The sequence below is a fragment of the Phaseolus vulgaris genome, chromosome 7 (assembly GCF_000499845.2).
Source record: "Phaseolus vulgaris cultivar G19833 chromosome 7, P. vulgaris v2.0, whole genome shotgun sequence".
Taxonomy (NCBI): Eukaryota; Viridiplantae; Streptophyta; class Magnoliopsida; order Fabales; family Fabaceae; genus Phaseolus; species Phaseolus vulgaris.
The window spans coordinates 34,537,736-34,559,363 of record NC_023753.2 but is presented as its reverse complement, the minus strand read 5'-3'; the positions used below and the strand labels follow the sequence as shown (position 1 = coordinate 34,559,363).

The window sequence follows — 21,628 nt, the reverse complement described above, 5'->3', positions numbered from 1 at the left end:
TATATGGTTTGAATACAAATCTCCCCTTAAATGTGATCATAATGAGAAAAAAAAATGGAAATAGATATCAATAAGGATGAAACACTTCACACAGTAATGTATGATAAAATTGTTGATAATAGGGTACTAAGCATAACTTCGATTCTAAAACATACAACTATTTTTGTTTTCTTGTGGAGTGTAGAGATGTAGATTAAAATCAAGTGATGTTTTTTATTAACACATCAATGTATATTATTATCTCAATTAAACAAAATAAAGAGCTTTATGCCACTTAATTGGAGATTATAGAAGGGGAATGTTTGCTTACAATTGAGAAAAAAATGTGAATATAATTTTGAGAAAATCCTAACACACATCAAGGTTTTAAAAAATAATCTGAAACCACACAATTTTGACTGCAACATAAAAAAATCACAACCACTGCCACAGTTTAAAATGTCCTAAAAGATAAAGTTTTTTTTTTCCTTAAAAAAGTTCCACTTTACTTATACAGAAAGGATTCTGAAGGAAATATTTTAAGGGAGAAAGTAAACGGCAAAGCACTCTGCAAAAAGTCTTACAAACCTGATCTGCTCATATCCAAAGTCTTATTAGCCGACCAAACCAAAAGCAATACAAACAAACCTCAGCTCTCTCTCTCTCTCTCTCTCTCTCTCTCTCTCTCTCTCTTCATGGACTTGCAGTTGAAGCAATGGAGAAACCACCATGAGTCAGAACAACAACATTCCCCAAACATGCCAAAGTTTCTCCCTCAACACCATCCACCACCTGCCTGTGCAGCACTCCCTCTCTTTCTACCTCAACCCAGCACCAAAGTCATCATTCTGCCATCTTTTTCTGATTCCACCCTACCTTCTGCACCTCCCAGATTTCCCAGTAAGATTTACCACATCCTCTTTTTTTCTCGTTGCTAAAGAAACAAACTTTGATTGATTGGGTCATAGTGTTTATATGCTTAGTTTTCAAAGGCTGTCTCTTTTTGTTGTCTCATTTAGTGGGTCTGTAATGTCTCATCAGGGAAGGAGAGTTGTTTCAGCTTTGCACAGCGGCAAGAGCTTGAGTTGCAGTCTCTGATATTCAGGTACATGCAGGCCGATGCACCTGTTCCTCCTCAGCTGCTTCAACCAATCAAGAAAAGCTTCCTTCATTACCCTCCCCTTTTCCTTCATCTTTATCACCCTGCATGTAAACTTCTAACCCCATTTTTCTTATATTTTCAAATTTCTCTTTTACTAATGGTAGTCAATAGAAAATGAACCGTTTTTGTTATACCACATTTATTATTTATTTTGTTTTCAGTGTACCAGGAATAGATCTTAAATTCAGCTTAATAGTAGTTTTCTGTTTCTCAATTTTTTTGACTGATTCTGATTTCTTCAACTAGGGTTAGAATTATATTTCAGTAGTCTTTATTAGGAGAATTATTAAAGTGAAATTGATTAAAATGAATTTAAAAAATGGTTAAAAGTAGTGTGTTGAGTTCTTTTGATATTCTGACAAAAACCTGTATTTAGGTTTAATCCTTCTTATAGTTATATAAGATAAGGTGATGTGAGGTTGTTTCAGTTTAGTTAATGATGTAAAGTTCGGATTTTGAATATGCAAAATGTTTTAAATATTAAAAAAAAGAAGAATTTTATTATTCATAGGAATCAAGTTTTAGCTTGAGGTGTTGGCTTTACAAGGGTAGTAGAATATGAAAGGTTCATTTTTAGGCCATAATACCTTATGCCCATTAAAGTTAGTCCATTTGGGTGGAAAAATTGTGATGAAAGATGTGATTTTTTGGCATCAGTGTTGGAATCAGGGTACTATTGGAGAAGAGAAGCAGAGGATCCGGAGCCAGGGCGGTGCCGGAGGACGGACGGGAAGAAGTGGCGGTGCTCGAGGGAGGCGATGGATGATCAGAAGTACTGCCAGCGGCACATGCATCGTGGCCGTAACCGTTCAAGAAAGCCTGTGGAACAATCTAATGCTCCATCTTCTTCACCCTCTCCTTTCTTCAAACATCATCATCTCCTTCACCTCAATCAGAGGTATGTCTTCACATTGTGAACTTTGTTACTTTTCCTTCTGAGTTTCATTTTGAACTTTGTGGAATGATATGTCAATTGGTCAACCAGCATAGCTTAGAAAAAGAGTTGCTGCTTCATCATAGTATAATGAATGAGCTTCATTTGGTGGCACTCATTTAATTTGTGATTTAAGAATATACAAAAAAAGAGAAAGAATGTATATTTTCATATTTATGAATTTGATTCTTGAATTTGAAAGACTTGTTCATACTTTTAAAGTTAGAAATTACTAAATGTATATTTTTCAAAGTACCTAATTCATTGTTTGACTAGATAAAACACTACTTATTTCAAACCTTATAAATTGAAGCTGTAGTTTTCTGAATACATTTTTTGGATTAGAAATGTAAAGCTTGACTTCTGCATTTCATTTAATTGATTTCGTTTCTTCTAGTGAATCTGAACCATTTTGTCACTTGTACAAAAGAAAATATTATTTTTTTATAAAAATAATAACTTAAGAAATAAGTATTCAAATAGCTATATAGCTGTATAATATATATGATTGTACAAAATAGGAAATGGTATGATCAATGATTGTACATTATCTTAAAACAGTATGATGAAAAGAGTAGGAGGACGGACTTTCTCTTTTCTTTTTTGTTAATCTTGTGTTGTTTCTTAGATTACATGGTGGGAGTTTGGAATATATGTTGTTTCCATTTTTTACCTGTTTTGGACGTGAACCCAGACATAGCATTAATTTACTTTCAAAACTTGAGGTTGAAAATGACTTCTTATTGAGTAAATAATGAACCGTTTTATGTGATATGCATAAATGGCAGGGACCCTGAAGAGAGCTGTTATGTGTATGCATTCTTCAGAAAGAAAAAAAGCTTTGTTGTTAGACCAAATTTAGGAACAATGTTACCTGGGCACCTTGTGTTCCATAGCCACATAATTTTGTTCCTCCTTCCTGCAATGCCCTTTCCTGAAAACTATACTGTTTTGTTTTTACTGGTTTCCTTGTAGTTCCTCTGGGGCCAAGAGTGACAGCAAGAGTTTGTCTGAAAACCATGATCCTGTGGATGGGGATGGCAGATCTGGTGGCCATGTCCTGAGGCATTTCTTTGATGATTTGCCAAGGACACTGCCAGAGCCTGACCATGGTGAAAACAATGGTATCCAGAGCAACAACAATGGAACATATCTTTCTATGTCTACACCAGGAATCACTTCCTCGGATGTGTCATTGAAACTGTCCACTGGTCATGCTTCAATGGAAGGACCACTTGCAGAGGCACTGAGATCATCCACCTCCACTTCTTCACCAACCAGTGTTCTGCTACAGTTGCCAACTAGTTCTGCTTGTGAGACAAACTTCATTAGCATGTAAGAGTTGGTGGGGTTTGTGAGAATTTTTGGGTTACTTTGGTGAATTCTTGGACATGTATGTAACTTTCGCATGATGATGTCTGACTAAGGAGAATTGTTTGAGTCCTCCCAACTGAGTGAATAACCAAATTTACCATTCGCCTGGTAATAAACAGTAAACAGACATCTAATATGAACAAGTTGATTAGTGCTTCCAACTTTAGTCAAGAGAACTATCATTTTGTAGCTAGTTTAGCATATGTTAGCATGGTCTTTGTTTCTTTAACTAAATACCAACTTCAGTATCGTACCATAAAGTTCTTCAATTGTTACCAATTTTTTAAGGTCACAACTTCCAAGCAGTTTCATGAATTTTAAAGTTCTGATAATTTGAGTAATAACAGTTTCTAGTAAATGTTAACAATAGGACTTATCTTGTGATTAAAGAATAAGACTACAAATGCTCCTTGTATGCTTACTTAGGTGATTCATAGCCGAAAAAATGAAAAAACTAGTAAACATGCACATGCACACATTTTCGGATGAGTTCTATGAAAAACACAAGCAGAGGCTGTGTTCAGCAGTTGATTCGACCTACTTGAAGAAAAAAGTTATACGTATTGTTTTTTAAAAAAGAAAAGCAAAATAAACTTTTTTACAAGTGACTTTGTAAATCTGTATTTTAATTCATGTAGTTAGTTAAGTTAATTTTAGTTTATGAATAATTTTTTTTATTTTCTATTTTTTCCTTTTAAGAAGTGGTACTGCCCTATAATATGATATGGTTGGTAGATAACTACATCATTTAAGTATGAATGTAGCAAGAGGTTTGATCTTTCAATTTTGTATATTAAACAACACACGTACAGAAAAACTAATTTCTTAAATGAAACTTAATATTGGAAGATATCAGTTTCTAACTCTGGGTAGAAGAATATACAAGGTTCAACAATTAATCATCATCAAATCTTGGTAGGATAACGTAATACCAAGGGACAATATTAGAGTCAAGCAAAAAAGTAGGACTTACTCCAAATCTTTCTACCAGGTGCCTGATCAAATTCTTGCTCCCCTGGTTAAACAGAGTTGTTCTGTCATATCATGGGTATCACCCTATCCCCTTATGACATTAAGTATTAGGACGAGACTCTTGTTTAGTCAATATAATTTACTTATAAGTTCGATTTTTAAAGACATATAAATACTTCACAAATATCATGTAACCTGAATACATGTATAAATTATAGAAACAAGATAGTACACAAAGTAACTTGGAGTTCAAATCCTATCATCTCATATTCCTTAACTTACAATATTTATTATAAAAGAAAGACTCTTGAAAACTTATAAATAGATTCCTAGAAAATGACAAACAGGCATTGAATCCTCTATCTTTAATTGTGTAGAAACTTTTGACTACAACAAAAGTTACAACATTTGAATGATTTCTTTGTCAATTTGGATGATTAATGGTTTTAAATTGTCTTTGCATATTTATTGGCAAAATTGTGGGTAGCTGAAGACATGTGCGCCTAGAATTGCAAGTACAATATTGTGGTGGAAACCTCTGCAATATTACGGTTGCTAACTGTTCAAACTATGTCTATAATAACAGTAATATAGATATTTTTTATTTAATTTATTCTTATATTCAGTTGTTTGGATTTTTTTTAATTGTTGAAGATCTGATCATAACTGGGGAAATTCTTTGAAGGAGGATTCTCTCGTGAGGTCTATATTGTAATTCAATAACTCCTATAGAAGTATTCGTTCCCTTGTATAAAAAAGATTTAGCTTCCATACGATCCAGAGATAGAATCCCAAACAGAGAAATCTCATCAATCTAATCAGTTCGCTCAGAAAGACAAAGAAGAATCATTATTGAATAAAGGATCTTTATGAACATATAAAGTTGAAAAATGATACCATTCAATCAACAAGAAAACCATACTGGAAAACACGGAGAACAGAAAAATGTTTGCCTACTTTTCTTGTTATTAAAGTGAATAAATTGGACACACTAATTGCTGTACTAAATTGATATCTTCATTAAGTTTTATAACTCTTTTAAGAAGTCAGACAGAACCAAGAACATAAACACAGGGAATATAAACTAGTATCAAGTAACCCACAAACCACCAAGTCAAATCTTGCCTGCATTTATCAAAACTGTTATTGTTCCCAGGAATTATGATGCCATTAGGATGATATTGAGCTTCCCTAGGAAAATGAACCCTCTCTGAACAGAAGGACAGTGAATGAAAACCTAAACATTAACAACTCAAATCATTGTTGCTGCATAAAAGTATGACAAGAAGAAAGTCACATGCTTACCGGATGGCTAAATTCATTCCCCAGAAAATTAAAATACCGTTCATCACCAAATTTAATGGTAATGAGCCTAATCATTTTATGTAATGCCATGCATGATGTATAAGAGGAGTAGATAGTCTGTCTTAAGCCATGAAGTCATATATGTCATTAAGCAGCAAAATGAATTTAATATAAAATGTCCAATGACGAGCAGCAGGAATACACCTTGTAAAAGGAATCCAAATGTCTTAATATACATTTACTGCCTGAGCTTTATCAAATCTATAAATTTGAGCTTGATTATTTATATAATTGACCCTCAATTCTAACTAAAGCTTATTCATTTAGCATAATAAAGTTGATACTAACATGCCAAACTTAAATAATTCACAGCACTTGCCATAGAAAAGGTGAAAGATTAAGATTCACGGCATTGAGGAAAGGAATAATTCCTTGTTTTATTGACAATCACAGCAAGAGGTTAAACCACCTAAATTTCAGATCAACACAAAATGTCTCATCTCTAAATGCTCATGAGATCTAAAGCTTAACAACTTGACTACGCCATATACAAGCAAAAATATCACAAGTATGAAACTATTTTGCTAATACATCTGTATCACGAATAACCTTCTGTGAAGGAAGAACAATTGCAGCCATTGGTCTATCTTTAAATCCGCCACCTTCATCAATGATCAGCCTTAAGCCTTCTGTATGGAGTTTCCCATGGTGACCACTAACAATGATGGTTGGACTTGCAGTTAGCTCCTAAAAGAAAAAATAAGCTAATTTATTTAAAGATTCTACAAAAGAAAAAGTAAAGGCATAAGTATCCTTTTAGTCCTTAAAAATAAAGTTTCCCTATTTAAAACCATATGAAGTGGCAGTAGTATTATAATATGCAGCAAGCTATCACCTCTGGAATATCCCACACACTCCGTCTCCCACTTAGAGCCTCCACCTTAGGCACCCGAGTATTTCGAGCTTTCAAAAGTTTTAACTGCTCGTTCACGTCTCCTTTCTCCAAACCAGCATGAACAGCAATCAACTTGCAGCATTTACCTCCATCTTCAGTGTTAATGAAGACATCGTCCTAGCAAAATTTGATCCAGAGAATTTTCAGCAATTTTTCATTTAATTCAAATCATTAAGCAAATGAAACAAGGATTGCCGAATCAAGTGGCAACCAGATAACTTAAAAATCTGTCATATGCTATGACCACAAACACAAAGAAGCAAACAAAGTAAGCCCCACCTCCTCATGGACCCAAACCAAATCAGCCAGAAATTTCTTATGCTCATCAGGAACAGCCTTAACCAAATCTGCATGCAATGAAATGAATGACCTTCAGTCCAGCAAACAAAACTCAAATGCTTTCATCCTATTTTTTTGACACTATCTTTTAGTCAATTTATTACCTAATAGTTTTTTTGTTTTACTCATGTTCTATGAATACATTGATTTCCATATGAATAAAATTATGCCTTCTATACTGACAATTCCTGATAAAAAATCATCTACAACTTTTTAGCAAATTGATACTCGAACATAGTCATGCACATGTAGGAACCAATGCAACACAAGTTGTGTGTTAGGATATAAGAAGTTTATTAAAAGTTAGAATATTGATGGGTTAGATATAAATAGGGAAGAGAGATGCAGATTTGTTGTTGTAAATTGGAAATTGGCTCTTTGAGAAAGGTGAAATCCTTTGTGAAGAGAGAACCTTGGAGGAAAGATTCTCTTCTATCACTTGTTCTTTTCATCCTATTCAACACAAATCTTTCTTTTTCTTTTCAATCCTTGGTTCTTTACAAATTAATCCGACCTGCCTGTGGGTTGGACCATTGGAGAAAGTTGTCATTGAGAAAGGCCTGCACCTTGCAGAACAAGGTCTGCAACTAGCAGAATTAAAAACTGATATGGTTTATATCAAATATTTGCTATTGCAGATGAAAAACAAGAAACCATCATCTGTTGAGGAGGAAAATTAACATAGGTGAGAAATCAATGGAAGAAGGGAAGAGCAGTGCGTTTGAGGAAGAACATGACTTTCTTCCATGTTCTTGGGCAAAGAAAGTTGAACTACCGACTTTTGAAGGTTTAGTAGTAATCAAGAACTACTCCCTTTGTTGTGTGGAGAAGAAACCAAAAATGGTGAAAGAAAATTACTATGAGAAACAAGGATTAAAGAAGCTATGATGGAGAAAGAAGTTGATATTTCCATGAAGAGGGAAAAACTGAAACACATAGAAAATGTAGTAGACTTGCTCAAGAAGCAACATGAAGAAAGTCAAAGCCAGTCTTGGTGATTATTGTCGTACAGACTCCACCCTTTTTTTATATAAATTAATAGAGTTATGTAATAACTATACAACAACAATCCCACTAGGGGAGATCAACTATACAGATCACATGACGCCATTCCACATTGTTAAAAACTAAAGCTTCATAAATATTATTTAACCTCATATTTTGCTTGACAATTTCCTCCTATGTCCTTTTTGGTTTCCACCTCCTTTTCACATAACTAAAACTCAAGCAATTTACTCTTCTAATTACCATCTATTATGACCTTCTTTCTTTCTTGTATATATATTATTCTATATGTTGTCCTTTATGGACATTTGTCATACTATTCTCAGTTTTTGTATAAAGTAAATAAATGCTCAAGGCATCAAATTTATATCAATCTATCGCTTTATTTTTCTCATTTTAAAAATCTATCCAATCAAAAAGCATTATTAGGAATTAAAATATATCCTCCTTTCCTTCTACAAAACCCAATTCTTAAACACATCCTTACAAAATCCAAACACCATGGCCTTAAAATTTGTCAATGGATCTTGGTAACACCCTACGGCAATGGCTATGAAATATCTTAGGTACGATTAAAATCTCTCTTTCCAAATTAATCAAAATCATTCTAAATATATGTTTACACTGTGATAATAAATCCTATCTGTCATACACCTTTAGTTTTAGAAGTAAGTAGACTTACCATGCATGATTATTTATGATTGAATAACAAGTTATCTAATATGCAGTTAAATTAAATTCCAAGTTTTAAAACTATAATTAACAAACTTAAAGAGCTCGAGACATTCAAAACTTCAGTTTTTTGAGCTGGTTATTCTCAGAGCAAGGGTATGATAATCTTTAATTGAATATCACTTTAAAGAAAAACTTTGAGAAAATATAAATTAGTTTTACAGTATCATAGAAATTATGTGTGATTTAAGTTCATAGTGTATATAGTGTGTGGTCATTAAAACTTAAAATCTTATTGTTTCAATGTGAGTTATAAGTAAATGTTGGTGGTAGGCAAAGCAAAGAACAAGAGAGGCGAACCAGCGGAACCATGGGGAACTCCATAGGATTCAAATGTTGGCCCAGCGTCGTAAATCGATCCTTGATACTCCGTTTTCTTAACAGTGTTAATCTTGTCCTTTATCTTACCACTCCACCTTCGACCTTGCAGGTACATATTCTCGAACCCCTCACCATTGAACCACCCTTCACGTTCCTCGCTCGCCGCGTACTCCTTCCACCCATCCGAGAACGGCGACCCGTCCGGAGGCGGCGGCAGGAGGTGGAGGAAGGCCGCGAAGGCCAGGTCGTGGTTGCCGGAAAGGAAGACGTGCTTCTGCCGCGGGTAACGGGAGGGCAACGCCACGAGGAAATCGATGACGTGGCGGGTGTCGGGACCGCGATCGCAGTAGTCGCCGAGGAAGATTACGGTGGCGGTTTCGAATTCGGATCGGTCGATGCTGCGTTCGAGGTTCGACCATAGGTTTTTCAGCTTCGTTACGAAGCCGTGGATGTCGCCTACGCAGATTACGACCCTGGGTTTTGGGTTTGGGAGCTCTGACATTGATACGATTTTCTGGGTTTCGGTTTGGTTCCAAGTGTTGTACTTGGTCACTTCGGTTTTGAAGAGTTTGATTGATGTACGTGTCTTAAACTAGAGGGGATTCGGATTCTTAATACACATCACACATTCTACGGTTGTTTTATGGTTCTTATGGATTGGTTGCATTCTATTTTTGAAAAGCTTGAGAAATAAGGTGCTTCTTATGGTTTCTCTACACAATTTTGTTAAACAAATACATTACATTTGAATCGGATATCGCTAGACAGTGGCGGGTTAATTTAAAGTTTAATAAAATTGATTTAATTTGCAATTCGAATTTGTACTTTAATTAATTATGAAGTACACATTTTTTATTTTTATGATAACAAACCACTTAACCAAGGATTAGGATTCCCTCCATTTACAAATAAACTCCATAATCCGATGGTTATCATCCAAGAGTCCAGAATTTTTTTTTTCTTTTATTTTATATTTAATATATATTAATAGTTCTAGTTTAACCATCAAATTAAAAAAAAATCTCATAAATTATCTAAATGATGTCATAAAGATGATAGCATTAGTGTGGTTAGATCTCAAGTTGTCTCCCGGTCTATCCAATAATAAATCCAGTCAAGATCGTATTCAAAATAATCAAAACAATTAGAAATAACAATAAAGTAGAAGGAGGTTGAGTTTGTTTAGTATAAAATAAAGTAGATAATAAAGAATTTGACTCTCAAACTTTTTCAGTAATAAATCATTCATCAAATAAATATATCATTCTTTCTGGTGTTATGTGAAACATGTGTCAACTAATTTATTCAATATATTATTCGTCTTTGTGTGTCTCTATTCATAAGTATTTTACTCTTTTACCTCTCCTATCATGTACCGAAAAGATTGTTCAGGAAACTAAACGAAAAGTTTAATTAGACATTTAACACAGTAAGATATTAAAGAACAAAACTTTAATTACATAGAACCTCTGAATTTATTGCAAAATTATACTAGAATCAATTCAATATAGAGTCAAAACAAAATAATTAAAAAATAAATAAAGAAAACTAAGAATATTTATTATGCTCTATTCTTTGAATGAATTATGTCAAGCTCTAAGGCGGAGATATATGTTAGTTCAAATATTTTTAACAGCTGACGAGTTTTCAATTTTAGAGAATTAGTTGATTTTATTTCTAGTTTTATTGCAAACTTTGTTTTTTCGTATTTTCATACATGATTTATTTTCAATTTTTTTTTTATATATGATAAATTTTATTATCTTATTTTTCTACTTAAATTTCGTTTCCGTTTCGATTCAGATAAATAATTTAAACTTTCACGTGATTAAGTTCATTCACACTGAAAAACACTTATTTAGACCATCTATACACTAGATCATTAGTAGGTTGTCTACTCTAGTTAAAAATATAAAATATAGATAATACTTAAAGTCAAAATACACTCTTAGATGAGTCTTATATAAAGTAGTGAATTTATACATAACTATAGTCCAAAGCATGTAGGATTAAAGTTATTAAGAATGAATAAAACTATGTTTACTATATATATCATTCAGTTTTAATGGCTCAAACTTCTTCGAGTTTGTGACTGCAAAAATACACACACTCTTAACAAACGATAATTTTAAACTAAATTAAACAATCACAATCTCAACTATGCAACGCATAAAGTCGGAAGCAACACGAACAAGCGGTTATGATCAAGTATTAAACAAGAAGGTACCAGGGGTAATTAAAATTTTCACTCAGCTGTTAATTAATTATCACCTTTTATCACAATATAATCATCACCGATATGGAAAGACAGACAGAAACAACACAAAACAGAAGACAGAAAGGAATCAATCATGAGAAATCCCTCCCGGCAATTCACGGTAGAATGGATAGCCAATCTGTCCCACATGCACAGCCTTTATAAGGAACAGCCTCTGACTTAAAGGCTGTATATTATATTATCCCAATATCTAGAGAAAAGTTTGTGCACTAGAGTCCGCAAACTTCTAAAATATACAATTTCATACTTTGTTGACTTCATCCTCCAACTGATTTGATTACAAAGTAATTTCATGACTAATTTAGTGCCAAAATTATCTTTCAAGTGCATGTTTAACACATTCTGCACTGACCTTTTTCGAGTCCACGCAATACTTTAAATAGTCTATAAAACTACTTCTAGGATTTAGTCTTATTTGTTGTTGCTACAGAAGGATCTTGCTTGGACATACGCTTACAGGTAACAAAATTCTTTAATCCACTCCCCCTCCAGCATGGTAACTGGACGAGTATGACATGTTTTTGTTCTGAGGAATTTATACCTTCAGAATGCGAGTATCAAGTTGCTGTATAAGGTGAACTTCCTATACCTCAAAAGACACACTTTACCCTGATATAATCAAAACTACTATACAACAGAGGCTTACATAATTATTGCAGCTCGACACGTGAAAAGCATAGAGCCAAAACAAGGGAATCCATAACAAGAATGCCACTCTTGCCAAAGAAGAGTCTGTCTAAAACAACTCAAATTCCACTTGCTCTCCTGCTCCATTACACTCTACAAACTGAACACCCTTGCACTGTGACTGTGGAGTCATCTCTGAAACTCCAAATTCACATAAGTCTGGAAGTTCTGGTGGGATAGCACAACGAATTAAGGCCCAATTAAGGCCTTCAAAGAAGGGGTGCTGTTTTATCTCAGCAGCCCCTTTCTCTGTACCCAAACGGTTTTCAGGCTCTTTAACCAACAACCCTCTAATGAGATCCCTCGCTTGGAAACTAACAAATGGGGTATCAGGGAATCTGAGACCTTGCAACACCACGTTGGCTAATGTTTCTTCATTATTACAGCCTTTAAAGGGTGTTCTGCCATATAAGAGCTCATACAGAAAAACACCAAATGTCCACCAGTCAACTGCTGCTCCGTGTCCCTCTCCTTTGATTATCTCAGGCGCCAAATATTCATGTGTACCAACAAATGAATTTGATCTTGCATCAGTGGGTTCAGCCACGAGCTGTGGCAATGATCTGAGCTGGGCAGCGAGATCTGTCTTTAATTTCCTTGTTTTTGCGGCAGGAGGTAGGAGTCTAGGGCTGAAGCATGGAACTTGACAGGATGGTTCAATACAAAATGGCTCAATGCAATTAGATTGTGCACAAGGACCAGAATTCTTAGCAGGATCCACATCAGAAGATGACTTCAGAAGTGTTGGGCTAACATCACATTTAAGTGACAGATCAAAATCTGTAAGCATAATGTGACCGTCTTCTCGAACAAGAATGTTTTCTGGCTTCAAATCACGGTAAACCACTCCAAGCATGTGCAAGTACTCCAAAGCAAGAAGGACTTCAGCTACATAAAACCTGCACGTACAAAGGTTCTTGTGAATACAAAAACAAGCTCCAATATTCGTTCCATGTTGCCAACAAGGTTGGACTAAACTAACAAAATTGCTGAACAGAAATCCCTTTCAATTATGGTAGCTATCAAAGAAATTTGCTCTTGAATAGACAGTTCATGTATACATGCATTCAATTTTTAAACAAATATATATATATATATATATATATATATATATATTTGTTTAAAAGTTGAATGCATGTATGGTAGCAATTATTAATCAAGAAGACTAACAGCACACCAATGCAACCCAATTTCAATCAAATTATCTCGATAGATTTTACTTGATAAAACCATATTGTTAGATTCAATTCTTTTTAATTAGCTTAATCTTGTTCATGAAAAACAGAGATAATACTGACAGTTTATATATGCAGGAAAATTAAATATATAGATTATTAAGAAGTGAGTTTATATCTAACTCAACCTCACAAATTGATTTATAAAATGATATTTGCACTCCACTTATATTATGATTTGGTCATATTTCTAGTCGATGTAAATCACCAACACACCCCCTCACGCCAAGGAATGACATCTCGAATGTGGACTTAGATATTTATGAGTGGTTCAATAAGAATTTGAAAGCCGATGACACAACAATCTCAATAAACTTGACTCGATAGGTTCTGAAAGGTTCTGCTACCATATTAAGAAGTGAGTTTATGTTTAACTCAACCTTACAAAACTGACTTGTAAAGTGAGGTTTGCATCCTTATATATTATAATTTAGTCATATCTCTAGTTTATGTAGAATGTCTAACATATTTAAATTAGACAAAATGGTGAGAAGAAAAACAACAATTCTTTGTAGAAACTAGAAACCTTAAAATAAAAATTATTATTATAATAACAATAATAACAAGATATTGAAAGTTGACACAGGTTAGATTTCATAAGACTTTATAAGGACGGTTTAAATATGCAAGCACTTTTAATTTCGCATGTGAGTGTGTATATCAATCTTGACTTTTCCTTAATAACGGAAATTTATTTACTAAGCTTAATTCATGCAGTTCTTGTTACACATAAGATATTTCTAAATAATGCCATCTTGTCTAATTGTATTCAACCAGTCACTGGGGTTAAAAAAAGAAACTTCACTGTTTCGACTGGCAAGCTATGCACTCTTTGCAAGAACAATGTCATCGCAGATGCTATGCTTTCATGGGCATTGCCCAATTCCACATATTCAAACATTTACAAGCTGACATAAAAAACTGACACAAGAAAGCAGAAGCCTATTAGTAAGTGCAGGAGGAAGTTATTACTACCAAATTTATTCAATAATTGAAAAGCCACTTTTTCAACGTTAAACAAAGTGGTCTTCAAGAACAGAGACCGCACTAGCTAGCAGTGACCGCTGCAAGGATTAAAATATTCATGGTACAGCAGCATTGAGATACTGATTGTTTAGTAGGAGAAACATGCATCACACAAGTGAGTTGCATGAAAGTGGATCAAGGAGACACCGGGACAGCAGTAGTAACATGATATATTCCTTAAAAAGCCCCACCAATCGGTAACCTAAGTCACTAGCAGGATTTCATAACCTATATTTGACGGTAACAGAGATCCAAGTGAGTAAGAAAAGGATCCATCAATGAAATTGAGGTAGTTACTATGAAGAACATGAGCAATAGAATATAAAGTATCCAATATTAGCAGTACTGTATTAGAAACTGCATAATGGCAATTATTCATAGAAAATAATTTATGGCAGTTATGCATTAGTAGTATATATCTGATGGTAAGGAGTGTAATTAGGCAAATGTGCTGTTATTTGCACTTCTAATAGAATACTTAGTTTCTGGGATAGCAAGTGCATTGCAGTATTATGTGTGATTTTTGTGTTCAGTATCATATTAGCTTTTCAATTGATGTTCTGTCACTTTTCTACTTAACCACGTATCCTGAAGCACAATTACGCACTATTTCATAACTTCAGAATTTAAAAGGTGAAAAACAGATTTCATTTTTCCATTTATATAAGCTGCATTCATATTTATATTGTTAATGCACCATTTTAAAATTCATGAAATCATATCACAACACAGAAACTAAACATAATATATGAAATAAACATAGTTTAAAACCTGCCTAGATACACCATAAATGCAAGACAACTGATAATTTATGAAGAATGAGCTCAAGCAGACTTCAGAAACAAGGAGAATTGAACAAATTAAATTGTACTAGAAAGAAAATACTCCACAAATATGGCATTTGTTGAATATCTAAAAATGCAGTACCTGGAAGGTAGCTCATAATATAATTCTAACCAGACAAAAGAAAATCATAATATATTACTAGACAGATTTTCTTAGCATATACCTTGCTGCCGGCTCTGAAAAACTTCTACCAAGCTGTTTCTGCCGTAGAACATGAAGATCACCACCTGGACAATACTCCATGACGAGACATGATAAATTATCTGATGTAAACTGCCCATAAAGTGTCGGAAGAAAAGGATGATCCAGCATCCTTAATATTTCTCTTTCAGTTTGAGCTCTAGGCATCTTCTTCCTTCTTGCCAAAAATTCATTGTCCATCACCTTGATAGCAAATAAACAACTTTTGCCAATTAGCTCAGCAAGATATACAGTTCCAATGTCTCCACAACCTAACTTCTTCAAAAGATTGAAGTGTCTCAAGCCCAAGACTCCATGCTGCATTTGAGCATGTCGTATGGCTTCCCATCTAACATCCTTTGACATGTGAGGCCTATTGCCACAACTAGACCCACTGAGATTACTCTCATCACTTGTACTTGTACTACTACTGTAGTCACCTTGGCTACTCTTTGAACTTTGTGAAAATTCAAGTTGCTCTTTCAATACGGTATTCTTTTTCACTTTTGTAACTTCACTGATGCTATCACAGCCAGCTGATGCTGAACCTGAGTGCACATTATCGGAGTTTATTCCATCTCCAGAACTCGTAGAGTCCAATGATATAATACCTTTGTTGTTTTCTATAGCACACCAGCATCTCTCACAAACAAGTTGAGTTGTACCAGTAAATGACTTGTTATTTACTTCATTGGATGTAGGATCAAATAAAGCAGAAACGGAATCCTGCTTTAGTTTTTTCTTACCCAAATTTTTGTTCTTGATAATTGATTTGACCGTACGAGGGGTATGGCGAGACAGTTTGCACACTCTACTGCCATTTACTGAAGTAGACGAGGAACAGACTGTTTGTAACCTACCTTTCTGCCCATTCTTTGATACAGATGTTTTATTTCCTAATTTATTAGAGGAAGAAGCATTTTCAGACAGCTCTAACTTACTTCCATTGGTGTCACAACTAGATGGAGAAGATGCAGATGTTTGTTTTTCTATTTGAGCATGTTTCGAAGACTGTGATAGCACCCCAACATTATTTGATGAACTAGCCAAGTTACCTGACATCAACGAAGCCCCGGTTTCATTTTCTGTAGTTGCAACAGCAATTTTGGAAGATTGAACATTTTGGCTTAGTGATGTGTTTTTAACAGTTGGATGAGACTGGGAAGCTTTATCCAAGGCATGTGCGCTGCTCTCTTCTGGCACTAGAGATATTTCACTTGTACTCCCTGTACTATCAACATTAGAAGGCCCAGATTGCCTACCTTCAACTACAACTGAATTGTACAATGTCTGTATCTTCCCCACCTCAGATATTCTTGGAGAAGCAGTTGACTTTGATAATCTTTTCATGGCAGCCATTTCTGATGCCTTAGATATACATAGGTCTCTTAATGCCTGCTTCAAAGTCAAAGGCTCAGAATATCCAACTCGTGGGGACCGAGAAGCACCCACTGTAATTGGTTTTTTCAATGAACTTTTCATCTTAGGGCTTGTACCATCCTGTAAAAGGCCAGAAACCCTTGGTGAAGATTTAAGCGTAATTGATTCAAACAGCTTATTAATATCATCATCTGGATTATCCTTATATCCCAGTTTCAGCACTGGATGCTTCCGATTTTTCTCATCCAAGCTATATCCAGAATTGGACTGATATATCCCGGCAGCTTTCTCTGTATTTAGGTCATCCCTTGCTTCCACAATTTCACAAGTGCCAGAGAATGAACCCATTGAGACAAATTGTACCACTAACTTCGGTGTGGTAGAGGTATCAGAAACAGTTTGTCTCTCGGTGCAAAAGTCTATTTCTACTTTATTTCACATGTAGTGAATAAAACACCATAAACTCACAACTCAAGGACAGTGAACCTGCAGTTCAACTTTCAGAATCAAAATCATTGCTACGATCAAATCAAATTTGTAAGTCCAAACGACATATCCACCTCTTTACGAGCTACGTGAGATTGAAACCCTGATGCAAAGGCCAACATTTGAATGCATCAGCAAACGAAGCGGAAAAATAAAATAGTAAATTGAGCAAAAAAAAAGGACACAAATCACCCCAAAAAATGAAAGAACAAAATTAAATGAAAACAAAGATTGACACACAAAAAATTCAAAATGATAACAGAAGCTACAAAATCAGCAATCTCATATCCCATTACTTGTAGGACAAGTGTCAACTGCAGGGAACACAAATCAAATTGCACATGGAACAGAAAGAAACTGCAAAAAAATCTAATTTATTTTCCTACCCAACATTCTAATAGTTTGGCACTCCCTGTAATTAATGTGAGGATGAGTACAAGCCAATCCATCTCAAAAATACATTTTAAATATTCAGTCCTTTTATAAAAACAAAAGATGATTAATTAGAGACAAATCAAGGACTAAATAACAGGGTTTTAAAAAATGATTCAAGCGTCCAATCTGGATAGTTCGCGCAGAACCTAACTGACTTGCATTTAAGCCCAGGATCCAATTTATATCAGCAAAACAACCCCCTTGCTGATTGTGCTGCGTAGAAAACCAACATCAAGTAAAAACTACATACTTTGAAGTGAAGCGAACGAAATTTCTTATCAATTCAAAGACTTCACCAATCGTTGACTTCAACAGATCAAATGAAAACGAAACCATAGGCGTAAGCCAATCCTTGTCCCTATTTACTGCGACATTGTCAAATTAACAAAAAGTAGGGACAGTAACGCGAATCAACTGAAGGATCGATAAACCTTCCGAAAAATAACTTAAAAACACACACACAAAAAGGAGGGTGATTTAAAAAGATAAGTTAAATAAAAAAAATTTAAACCAAATCATTCAGCTATCTAAAAATAAATAAAAATAATCCAATAACTTCATCCCAAAGTGATTTAAATTTTCGTAACATGCGTAATAAATACAAAAATTTAAAAATGTAGTTTGTGTTTGTTTCGTCCAGAATGTAGAATCCAAGAGCGGCAGCTTCTTCTTCTTCTTCTTCTTATTTTTCTTCTTATTCTTCAGCATGAAGTTCCGAAACAACAAGAATAGAAGGTGAAATCTCATTGAACAGACTAAGCCAAAGCAACACAGTGTACACAACAAACAGAGAACATCGTTCATCAGAGACTAACGGAACGAGATATCAGAAATCAAACTGTTCAGACACGAAGCGCAATCGGAAACACAGAAGCCGCACCTGCAAGCAAGAGAAGACGAAGAGACCGAGCACATTGACGTCACAGGTGCTTGGGCAAATGGAATCCACAGCACAGAAAAATCAATCCAGATTAGGAATAGAGAGAGAAACCCTAGGCCAGCATGGAAGTGATCTAAGAAACTGAAAGGTGGAGAGAGAAAGAAAAAGAGAAAGGAGAAGAAGAAGAAGATGAAGAAGAAGAAGATGCACAATGTTTATTTTCTTCTGTTCCACTTTCAGCACTGCCACTGATTATTTCGTACAAACCGGACCCATTCTCACAGACAAAATATTCCGAAACTGAAAAAAAATAACTTTTTAATATTTATTATGAATTAGTAATTATTTTTCAATAGTAGAAGAAGATTTATTTATTAATTATAGAATTTTCCAATAATTTAAATTTAAATGATTTCACAGATAAAAGTAAATATGTACCCAAGACATAGAATGAGTACAATGAGATTTAATCTGAAATATCAAGTTGAAATTTAAAATTTATAACTATATTAATTACGGCGCATATGTAATTATATTAAATATCAAAGGAGTTATTAACAATACATATTGATTATTTTAAATATATATGAAAAGAAATACTTTTTTTGAGAATCATTAGAAAATAAATATTATTCAAAATGACTTCAATGTTATTTGTCGTGTTTCACTCACCCTGTTTGAAAAATTGAAGATCTCAGATTTGGCTTCGTGTATTATTATTAAATAACAGCGTGATTTTAAATGTTTAAATACTTTATATAGTATCCGATGCTCTTTCTTTTTTTCTTTTTTGGTTTAAGTGTATCAAGGTGATGATGCGATGGGTACAAGGAAGAGGTTTGTGATTGTAAGTATTATATTATCTCAACAAACATATGTTCAGAGAAAATAATAAAAAACTAAATCGATTAACCAAACAAATAATTAACTGTTTGGAGCACTATAAAATTCATATAAATATGTTGTTTCATTTGTTTATTTTTATTTATTTTTTCAAAGTCACAAAATAAAATAAAAAATAGCAAACTGTACAAATAATATTAAAAAAAATAATTATCTTAGAGAAGTGTTAAATATAATAAATATTTTTATTAACTCTCTCACACATGTTTAAATGATGGAACTGTTCACATGTTACGATTTGAGAAAAATGAAAGTGTTATGACTATAAGAGATGTATGTAAATGCGATGGGTGTAACTGAAGTTATTTAAAAATATTATATTATGTTTTATTTAAGATTGTTTAAAAAAATTAAATGATTAAAACTGAATTTTCACAGTTAATATGAAGATACGATAAATATATGATAGTAGAAGAAAATTGATCTTCTTAATATAATATTAAAGTGATATAAAATCTATCTGAATGTAAACTATGAGTCTTAAATCGTCCAGTTACATCATGATGAAATGAACAATAAATAAACTTAAAAATAACTTAATTTTATTTTTCTTAAGAGGAAAAGTAAAACTGAATAAAACTTAAAAATGAACCTAATTATTTTTTTAAGATGAAAAGCAAAACCGAATAAAAGAGAAGGCAGAGGCAATGATCAAGAAGACATTGGTGAAGTCCATTGAAGTTGGGAAGGATTGTGGTCATGATGAAGCTAATTTTCTGCACTTTCCATTGCTATAATGGCTATGATAATTGATCAAAACAATGAATCCAAAATCGGAGACAACTTAAATGTTCACCAACCAATCAGCTTTCTATTAATTGCCAACTATTTCTTACCAAATCTTCAATAAACTTTAGTGTATACACATACACGCCATATTAAATTTCATAAACAAATTTAATTACCATAACATTTCTTTCTTACATTTTTTCAATAGTGAATAGGTAATTTTTAAAATTTTAAATATATATATATATACATATATAATATAAGAAAATGTCGTATAATATTTTGAAAACAAATGAGAGTGTTAATGTAATTTTTTTTTTTTAAATAATTACTGATCATTTTTAAGGAATTTCTATTGCGTAATTGAAGGAAGTAATAATTCGAGAGAGAAAATTACACTTACATGTATCATTAAATTATATAATCAAAATTGAGAAAATTATTTAACTTTTAATTATTATTTTAAATCAAAGGATGCGAATTAGCGGTTAAATTTAAAGTTCCCTTAAATAAGAATGCAATTATAAAGATTTACACCATTGCAAAATTTACTAATACTTTGTCTTCTCACTTTTATTATTTCATTTAATATCTATCAATGTTAAAATTATGCAAAACTTTATAGTATCATTTATGATTCAATTAATTGAAAATTCAGAAAATTTTCTTATTATAGAGATACAAGTTTGAGCATAATTTTGATCCACTTTTAGAAAAATAAAGAACTGAACCTACAAAGTTCTTTCATTCATTCATTATGCGTAAATATAATTGCTAACATAAAATTTTTAAACTGATTGAATTATAAATCTTTAACAAAATTATCTATTAAAATAATTGATATTTTTATATCAAATTTATTTCATTTATAAAAAATATATTTTGAAGTATGGATAATTATATTTTTAATTAAATTCATAATCTTATCATTTTTATTATAGATAAATTATTTCACTTATATATTGTTTGGTTTCAATTATTATATTTGTTATATTAATTTTATACAATATCTTGTAGTATTTTCAACCAAGTTCAAAATGAAAATAATACACTTAAATAAATGTTCCACTTTCGTTAGGATGATTTGTATGATTATTAAAATATAATAAAATTGATCTCATTCAAAATTTATAAAACATAAATTTAATAAGTATTAGAAATTAACAATTTTAAAAATAGTATCACAGCTGATATTTTATGTCTTTTAAACCAACCAAAAATTGCAAAAAAAAGTACTCAATATTATACCAAGAGACTTTTCTACGTTATTTTAAGTTTTAATAGATGTAGTATCTTTTATTCTAAAAAGATATTCATTATACTATACGTTTTTCTCAACCTGTAATTAGAACCCATTTGAATTATTCATAAAAAAATAATTTTACCAACGAAATAAATAATTTTTAATATCAAACCAAAATAATAAATATTTCAATATAATTTTAAGGTCCAAGTTTAATTTTTTTTTTCTTGACGCTTTCTAAT

At 32.9% G+C, this 21,628-nt stretch overlaps 3 protein-coding genes across 4 annotated transcripts; 1 reads left to right on the top strand and 2 right to left on the bottom strand.

The window, feature by feature from the left end:
• The first annotated feature begins 549 nt into the window (after window positions 1-549).
• LOC137830278 (growth-regulating factor 3-like) lies at window positions 550-3,610 on the top strand. Of its 2 annotated transcripts, none has more exons than XM_068637528.1 (4): window positions 550-879; window positions 1,021-1,188; window positions 1,799-2,039; window positions 3,051-3,610. In XM_068637528.1, the coding sequence occupies exons 1-4, from the start codon at window positions 675-677 to the stop codon at window positions 3,412-3,414; spliced, it is 978 nt and encodes a 325-aa protein (XP_068493629.1). In that variant the 5' UTR covers window positions 550-674; the 3' UTR covers window positions 3,415-3,610. The 2 variants fall into 2 exon arrangements, with proteins under 2 accessions (XP_068493629.1, XP_068493630.1); XM_068637529.1 differs by having other exon boundaries at window positions 559-879; window positions 2,864-3,610.
• Window positions 3,611-6,138: 2,528 nt separating this feature from the next.
• Window positions 6,139-9,806, bottom strand: LOC137830279 (tyrosine-protein phosphatase RLPH2-like). Its single transcript, XM_068637530.1, has 4 exons — window positions 9,058-9,806; window positions 6,961-7,028; window positions 6,622-6,798; window positions 6,139-6,473 (listed from the first exon to the last, which is right to left on the bottom strand). The coding sequence occupies exons 1-4, from the start codon at window positions 9,578-9,580 to the stop codon at window positions 6,303-6,305; spliced, it is 939 nt and encodes a 312-aa protein (XP_068493631.1). The 5' UTR covers window positions 9,581-9,806; the 3' UTR covers window positions 6,139-6,302.
• A 1,687-nt stretch (window positions 9,807-11,493) lies between these two features.
• On the bottom strand, window positions 11,494-18,802 carry LOC137830280 (serine/threonine-protein kinase D6PK-like). The gene is made up of 3 exons (XM_068637531.1): window positions 18,512-18,802; window positions 15,314-17,299; window positions 11,494-12,942 (listed from the first exon to the last, which is right to left on the bottom strand). The coding sequence occupies exons 2-3, from the start codon at window positions 17,056-17,058 to the stop codon at window positions 12,093-12,095; spliced, it is 2,595 nt and encodes an 864-aa protein (XP_068493632.1). The 5' UTR covers window positions 17,059-17,299; window positions 18,512-18,802; the 3' UTR covers window positions 11,494-12,092.
• Window positions 18,803-21,628: the final 2,826 nt, after the last annotated feature.